The 8858-nt window shown below is 35.2% G+C and overlaps 1 protein-coding gene across 1 annotated transcript; it reads right to left on the bottom strand.

Moving 5' to 3' along the window:
• Positions 1-2678: 2678 nt before the first annotated feature.
• Positions 2679-7691, bottom strand: LOC102744968 (5-azacytidine-induced protein 2). The gene is made up of 5 exons (XM_081811488.1): positions 7522-7691; positions 6368-6588; positions 4596-4721; positions 4022-4121; positions 2679-2914 (listed from the first exon to the last, which is right to left on the bottom strand). The coding sequence occupies exons 1-5, from the start codon at positions 7532-7534 to the stop codon at positions 2748-2750; spliced, it is 627 nt and encodes a 208-aa protein (XP_081667614.1). The 5' UTR covers positions 7535-7691; the 3' UTR covers positions 2679-2747.
• Between the last annotated feature and the right edge of the window lie 1167 nt (positions 7692-8858).

Genomic DNA, 8858 nt, shown 5'->3' with positions numbered 1-8858 from the left:
TTCTTACACCATACACAAAAATAAACTCAAAATGGATTAAAGACCTAAATGTGAGACCTGAAACCATAAAACTAGAAGACAACATAGGCAGTAATCTCTTTGTCATTGGCCTTAGCAACATTGTTTTAGATATGTCTCCTTGGGAAAGGGAAACAAAAGCAAAAATAAACTTCTGGGGCTACACCAAAATAAAAAGCTTCTGCACAGCAAAGGAAATAATCAAAACTAAAAGAAAACCTACTAAATGGGAGAAGATACTGACAAATGACATATCTGATAAAGGGTTAGAATTCAAAACATATAAAGAACTTACACAAGTCAACACCTAAAAAACAATCTAATTAAAAATGGGCAGAGGACTGACTTTCGGGTATTAAAGAGGGCATGTACTGAATGGAGCACTGGGTGTTATACGCAAACAATGAATCATGGAACACTACATCGAAAATTAACGATGTGATGTATGGTGATTAACATAACATAATTAAAAAAAAAACGGGCAGAGGACCTAAATAGGCATCTGTTCAAAGAAGATATACAGACAGCCAACAGACACGTGAAAAGATGCTCAACATTAACTCATCATCGGGAAAATGCAAATCAAAACTACAATGAGATATCACCTGACACCTATCAGAATGGCTAAAATCAAAAAACGTAAGAGACAAGTATTGACGAGGATGAGGAAAAAAAGGAACCCACATGCATGTCGGTGAGAATGCAAACTGGTGTAATCCACTTTGTAGTCTGGAAGTTCCTCAAAAAGTTAAAAACAGAATTACCATGTGTGTATACACACACACACACACACACACACACACACAAAGGGGACTATTACTCAGCCATAAAAAGAATCAAATCCTGCAATTTGCAACAACATGGATGAATCTAGAGAGTATAATGCAAATAAGCAAAGTAAGCCAGTCAGAGAAAGACCAATACCGTGATTTCACTCACATGCAGAATTTAAAAAACAAATGAACAAAGAAAAAGAAAAACCAAAAAACAGACTCTTAACTATAAAGAATGACTAGATGGTTACCAAAGGGGAGTGAGGGGGATGGGTAAAATATGTGAAGGAGATTAAGAGTACACTTATCATGATGAGCAGTTAATATAGAATTGCTCCCATCCAAGTACTAACCAGGCCTGACCTGCTGAATCACTATAGTGTACACCTGAAACTAATATAACACTTGTACATGTTAGACTGGAATTAAAATATTTTTAAAAATTAAAATTAAGAAAAACGTACATAAATAAACAAGCAAAGGGGCGCCTGGGTGGCTCAGTTGGTTGAGTGACTGCCTTCGGCTCAGGTCATGATCCTGGAGTCCCTGGATCGAGTCCCGCATCGGGCTCCCTGCTCGGCGAGGAGCCTGCTTCTCCCTCTAACCCTCCCCCCTCTCATGTACTCTCTCTCTCTCTCATTCTCGCTCTCTCAAATAAATAAATAAATCTTAAAAAAAAAAAAAATAAACAAGCAAGTACACCAGCCAGCCAGCCAGCTAGCCAGCTTCTCAGGGGCTATGGCACCTAAGCTTATGGGATAGGATGCTGGAAGCCTTTGAAGGAACTTAACTTCAGATGTTAAGTAGGAAAAAAAGTATTTTGCCCTAACAGGAACTGACAGTTATCTCTACAGTGTTTCCCCTTTACCAGGTCTGGGGGCTTGAAAACAAGTTCTCATTGTCCAGTTCAGAGGAATCAATTTGGCTAAGGCCAAGGTGGAATGCTATATTATTCTTAATGCGTGGCTGTCATGCAGGATGTCAGGACAGTTGGGATTCAGGCGCGAGTGTCCTGGCTGGCAATCAGGGAATACAGAAAGTAGTGTCTTTTTAGGTATTGGCATCCCAAAAGAAACCTGGGGTAGGTGACACAGCTCCTCAATGGGGTTAGAATGCTGTGATGGGCAAAACGGTTGAGAAATAATTATCTAACTGGTTAACTTATTTAAAATACATGAATGTATATAATGGCTCTTTGACTCTAGACTACTAAACTTTTCTTACAACAACTATTTTAAACTTTGCATTTGGTACATTGCTCTCACAACTCCTCTTTTTCTCTACCATTTCTTCTTTTTCTCTTCAGCACTGTCATGACATCTAAAAACTTGTATTCAACTTTGTTAGAACCAATGTAAAGTATTAGTGAACAGACTTGGTGAGGACCTGAAAGGCAACTTGTGTTTTAGTGGATGACTTCAGGCTAACCATACTTCAGCAGCTCAGCACGGTTGTTTTTACTTTTTCCCCCCAATTCTTAAAATCTCAGCTATTTGCTGAAAATTGAAGTTGCCCAAAAGTATTGAGACCTTTGAAAATTAGTAGACTCTGTCAAGTTTTTTCTTTTCAAGAGTTCTAAAAACTAAGTTGTCTCTTGTGGTGTCTATATTAATCAAATTATTAAATTAAAATGATAAACTTAAAAACTTTACAGAAAAAAATGACTTAAGGAAACTGAAGGAAAAGGAATTTAAAAGGAATAGCTTTAATAAATTAATAAATGAACTAGTAAGCTTTTTTAAAATGAGCTTTTTAAAACAAAACTATATAATTCTGAGATTATGCTAGAAATATACAGTATATCAAATTTTAGACAAAATGATTAAAAGGGAAGATAAAGGTAAATTTTTCAGAGAATGTAACTCTCTAGGTAGTTATAATATATGTTAACTCTATGATTTAATCTTCAGTTATAAATCCTAGCAATAGCATACACAGAATACTGAATTTCTCAATTTAATAATTCTGTAGTACCGTTTGTTTGGCTTTTTGTAGCTGTATTTTGAGGTCACTACATTCTTTCCTCATCAGTTCCAGCTCTTGTTCCAAACCATGGATCTTCAGGTCACAGCTCAACTTTTCCACCTCCCAGTTTGATGAAGGTGGATTTAAATTCCTCATCACTAAAAAAAGGATGGACATTAACTATTATTTCTGCCTTCTACATCTGTTGTAATTCCATAAAGGTTATACTAGTAAAATGTAGATAATACAAAACCTAATACAAAAGATGCACAACTAACAGTTTTTTAAAAACAGTAATTACTTTCAAAGATCTATGCTAATGAGAATAAGAAACCTACCAATCTTGTTTCAGAATGTATTAATCACCACTACCTCTGATCTTCTGTTTAGGTTAAGTATAAGTTTGTCATTCTGGAACTTTAAAATATATAACACTAATCAAACACATGCTAAAACTTTTGACAAGTCAATAATATATGTCAAGGTTAAGACAGTGATAATTAAATGAAGTGAGGAAACTGAAGCTCATGTCTCTACTCCATCTAGTCCCCTCAGAGTATGAAGTATGATCATCAGGCCTAGAACATGATGTCAAAACAATTTATTCATAAACATCTACTGTAGAAACTCCATACAACTGGATACTGAATTACCTTTGACTTAGTTCTTTAGTCTATCTAGAAAAAGCCCCAACCAGCTACTGTAAGAGAGCTCATCTCAAACTCCTATCAAAAGGTCTCTCTCAGAGACCTACTCTTCAGCTTGTCTCATCAGAATGTTCATGGGAACAGGCCAATAGCCATATGCTCCAGAACTAATTATTCACTCCAGCATCTCATCTGCACATTTTAACAATCTTCAGAAATTTAAAAAAAAAAAAAAAAAAAGTAATTTTAATTACTCCATGACAGTATGTCTAAATAGCGGGCAAAAGTTCAGTAGAAAGGAAAAGCTAGGACATACCAGCAGGCAAGACGTTTTGACAAGGATGGAGTTCTACTCCTTTCTTCATCTACTTCATCACAAACTAGCCCTGAATAAAAACCATCAAATTTTCTCTAGGAAAAGTGCAACTTATATCTAAGGAAAAGTTAAAGCAGTTGATATTTTGGTGAAAGCAGATCAGAGAAATTAATGTAAGCCTAAAATTATAAAATAAGTTAAGGCCTTAGCATACAGATACAGAAAACTGATAATGGATATAACACATAAATGGAAAATTATATTGATTCCATTATAATATTTGTAACAAGTAAGTGGCATACCCTGCTGAGTTTCCACCTCTGTCCTTAGCTGGAGGAGTTCTACTTCTTTAGATTGTAGCTGTTCATTCAATACTTTCAAAGATTCAGAGTTGTCTTTATTCTAGTTAAGTAGGGAAAATGCCAAATTACATTCAATAAAATCTATAGGTTGATATATATTAATTTTCAGGTAGATGAAAAAAAAACAGATTTAGGCCTTTAAAAAGCAAGGTGGGAAAATGAACCCAGTTTTTCACTAATCTCTTTTTTTCTTTTTCAAACTTAGGACATATTATTCACTGGCTTTTTTTCTTTTAAAAACACATTGACAAATTCTACCATGTCATGATTTTTCAAAATAAGTTAGTGGTGTTAGATATACTTAATTCCTAAACATCATTACATACTATATATTTATTTTGTACAGAAATAAGTTATAAATATCACCATTAAAAATTCCTATTTTTGCCTTAAGGATGTATATTTTTAATTTTTTATTTAATAAATGTAAGTATTTCTCTTATTTCTAATTTTAAACTTCCTGAAGAAGAAAACTCATTTGCAATACATAGAGATTGTTTTCAAACCAACTTACCATTTTATCCAATTTGCTTTTCAAATTATCTCTATCAATGCAAACCTCTCGATATGCATGATAGGCTTTATTTACTTGTTCACGTCCCACAGAACTTGTTTCTTCATCTAATCGAGCTCCTATAAGCTAATGGTATAAAATTAGAAGGGAAAGCTTAAAGAAAGTATTCTACAAAACAAACAAAACAAAAAAGAAGCCAGTCTTCTGATGGCTCCACACCTTACTTTTCTTTCTAATGCAGGGATAAAGCCTGGAGTATAATTAGGTAAACATTTCACTTCCAACAAGTAAGCCTTCCTGATTAAGAAAGCAAAAAAGTACAGGTAAATATTTTTAAAGTCTTCTATTTTATGCTTTTAATCAGTATTTTTTGTTATAACATATATTAATTCATCATACTAAAACAGTACATCATTCTTTTATAATACTTAGGTGTTTTCCAAGCCAGTAGTATTTCATTTCCACCATTAGAAAAAATGACAAGTTAAGGTATACTTGACTTTTTAAAGAATAAATGTGGTAGTTCATTAAATACTATATTATTCCAGAATAGAAATTATAGGCTTGTTGGCACAAAGTACAGAAATATTGCCAATGTTAGCTACACCAAATCACATTTTTCTACTTAATTTTAAAATGAGCATAACTACAAGCTCCAAAATGTTACCTTTTCTCACTCTATCCAATTGTATCACAAATTTATTTGATTACCATTAAAGACAATGTATATGAATATAAAGAAATTATGATTTTTACAACTGACTTCCTTCCTCTTATTTCTCCTAGATGAATCAAACTCTAACCAAGCCCCATCCTTAAGTTTTTAATAACAAGATAATTCATTTCCTTGGCAGCTAAGAATCGATTTCCTTCCCTTTTGAGGAAGCTGCTGTTTATAAAATACAAATACAATGATCTAATCTGAAGAAACATAAAACTAAGTTAAAACTTCTTAAAACAAAATATAAAAGGGTGAGTGATGAAGATTTCCCAGTACATAAAGCCAAGGAGATATGATGATTTATAATGGAATCAACTATCAAGCTTATATATTCTGTAACATTTAAGAGTGTCAGGTTTCTGCATGAAAAAGGTAAACAGAGAATGGTAATTTATCAGTTAAAGCATTATTCTGTGTGTTCAAGAACAAAAGAGAATATTGAGGTAAAGAAAATGTCAATCCTGGTGAACATGTTTTTAAACATTAGAACAATGTTACAGGAGATTCCTCCTTTGACATTTAATTTGCTTTGGTGGCATATCATTTTTTGCACAGCTTTTATTTTTTTATTTTTTTTGAGATTTTATTTATTTATTTGACAGAGACACAGTGAGAGAGGGAACACAAGCAGGGGGAATGGGAGAGGGAGAAGCAGGCTTCCTGCGGAGCAGAGAGCCCAATGCAGGACTTGATCCCAGGACCCTGGGATCATGACCTGAGCCGAAGGCAGACACCCAACGACTGAGCCACCCCAGGCGCTCTTTTGCACAGATTTTAAAATCTTGAATAAAATACATACAGTTTATGAAGGTAAGGCAATCTAAAAAAAGAAAAATACATTCCAAGAAAAATATATTGCAAATCCTATTCTACAAATATTCACCACGTACATGATACGTGAAGCACAGTATGAGAAGTACTGGGTTTTGAGACTAGCTGTGAGTTATCCTTGGAAACTTAGTACAACCAGGGAAGACAGGTTAGAAAAACTTTTTAAATTTCAAGTATTTTGAATTATTGAGTCATAAAATATAATAAAGATAATAATTACCTTTTCTTCCAAAAATCTTATTCTTTTCTTTAAGAAAGAGTTCTCTTTCTCTGAATCCTTAAGTCGTTTTTTGATGTCTTCATATGCAGTGACAAGGGCAAAATGTGAAGCAACAGATTCATCTCCTGAATATATTGAGATTGGAGTCACTGTGTCTCTCCTATGTGCTTTTTCATGATTCAGAATGCAGATATCATCTTCTACCAGTGCATCCATGACAGCTTTTTAAAATAATATAAAAGAAAATGTCTCATTGAATAAATGAGCAGGAAAAGAGAGATGTATTTAGAATAATGAGAATACTGGGTCAATGTTAAAAACTCCTATTTCTTTTACAGGCAGCCTAACATAGTGGTGAAAAGCATGGGCTCTAGAACCAGATTCTAGGAGATGCATCCAAGCCCTACTTAGTGTCAGTAAGACTTTGCGCTTAATCTCTCTGCCTCGGTTTCCTTATTTATAAAGTATAATAAATAGTAGCAACTGCTTCACAGAATTCTTAAGAATATTAAATAAGTTGATACCTATAAAGCATTTGAAACCAATCTAAGCTATTATTAGTGTTAGAAAAAGTAGTAAAACACTGTTTTTATAGGATAAAAATCTTTAAATTTATACCCACATATTTCTTCATTATCAGCATTTCCACTCTCAGATGTAAGCAGCAAGTTTTATAACTTCCCAAATTATAAATTTTCAAAAACTCTCCTGAGTACAATTCACTACAAGACTATTATAGAAGTTTTAATGCATCCTCCACTATATTCTTTCTGTATTGGTAATTGATTGATTGTAATAGAAGACACAAAGGAATTAACATTTCAGTACTCACCATGTCCCAGTACCATGCACTACATTCTTTTAATATTATATCATTTAAATTCATCCGAACAATTCTATGAGGTAGGTATCACCTACATTTTATAGGATCAAAAAGGTAAAGTAATTTGCCCATGTTAAAGCTAGTAGATGTTAGCTCTGTGAGGGTACAAGTCTGTTTTGTTCATCATTGTGTCCCCAACTCATCATTGTGTGTAAGATGCCCAATAAATATTGGTTATTAAATGAAGAGTCAATAGTGTAGGATTCAAATCAAACTCTAACTCAAAAACCTAAGAGAAGAAGCCAGTTACTTCAGTAGTTAGTGAACTTACTTGCTTTGTACATCTACTTTTGCTGTTAGGTACAGCATTACTTCCCCATCTGAGAGTTATGTTCCTGAAAAACACTGGAAGGAGAAACTGTAGCTGAAATCTTTTAAGACCTCATGGGAAAAACACAGTAAGAGGGACTGCAGGGCATAAGAGAACCTAAAAAATCCTTTTAAATACTTTCTAGTTTGAAATAAAACATCAAATACAGCATTCTAAAAAAGACTATCAATGGAATTTCATGTATCTTATATTAGTAATTCAGGATTAATGAAAAACATTTTTATTTACTATTTCTTGCTTGGAATGACATTTGATTGCTTACTGTGTCACTCACTGTTCCAAGAATATTATAGGTGAGGAAACTGAGGTAGAAGGAATTTAAGTAATTTTCCCAAGTAAAATAGTAAATAATGAGATGTAACATAGGTAATTATGCCACAGGATCCATGTTTTACTATGCTTGCTTTTCTCCAAAACTTCTCTGACCTCCCTCCTTGTATCTATCAACGCCTCTGAAGTCCATTTTGCTTTATTTCAGACATGAATACTAAGGAAAAATGTATGTTTTTTCTGGTTCCAGTCTTCTATCATTGTATTCTTGCTTTACTGATTTTTGTAACAAAAAGCTTCCAACTTGAGAACGTTCTCAAATAATGTCAGTTTGGTGTATCTAGCAATTTGTTTATATCTAGGATTACAAGAAAGGCAGGCAAAAATGAATGTGTGTACTACAATATAAGTAGGTGAAACCTACCATTCAATCTTCAGCAACACCAACTTAAAAATTTCTAACCACAGGAAGAGGGAAAAGATGGCGGAGGAGTAGGGGACCCTATTTCAACTGGTCCCCGGAATTGAGCTAAATATCCACCAGACCACTCTGAGCACCCACGAAACCAGCCTGAGATGTAAGAAGATCTGGATCTCTACAAACAGAATATCGTAGGAGGTTGGTTTTGAGGTACGAAGCGGGGAGCCGTGATTCCGCGGGCAGATATCAGAGGATAAACGGCGGCGGGAGGGTGCCTGGCCGTGGGGATCCTACACCACCGGTGAGTGACAACCTCGCGCGCTGCAGACGGGCACAGACTCGCAGACCAGCAGCGATGGGGAAAGGACTCTAGGGCAGGCCCCGGGGTGGACCCGGAGCAGCGGGGTTGCGCCTGCAAACTGCAGCCCCCAGGGCGGAAACCCAGAGCAGCAGTGTTGCGCACGCTGGAACTGGGAGCGGCTGGCGGTTTTAGAAGCACAAAGGGCAGAGACATGCCCCGACCTGGAGGCAGGACTGGGAGCGCACAACCCAGGAGGCTGCAGTTTATAGCAGCACGGACAGAAAC

The sequence above is a fragment of the Leptonychotes weddellii genome, unplaced genomic scaffold (genome assembly GCF_054177405.1).
Source record: "Leptonychotes weddellii isolate Sample4059 unplaced genomic scaffold, ASM5417740v2 HiC_scaffold_7974, whole genome shotgun sequence".
Classification (NCBI taxonomy): Eukaryota; Metazoa; Chordata; class Mammalia; order Carnivora; family Phocidae; genus Leptonychotes; species Leptonychotes weddellii.
The sequence above is the reverse complement of the archived record's forward strand: the minus strand, read 5'-3'. Positions and strand labels throughout refer to the sequence as shown.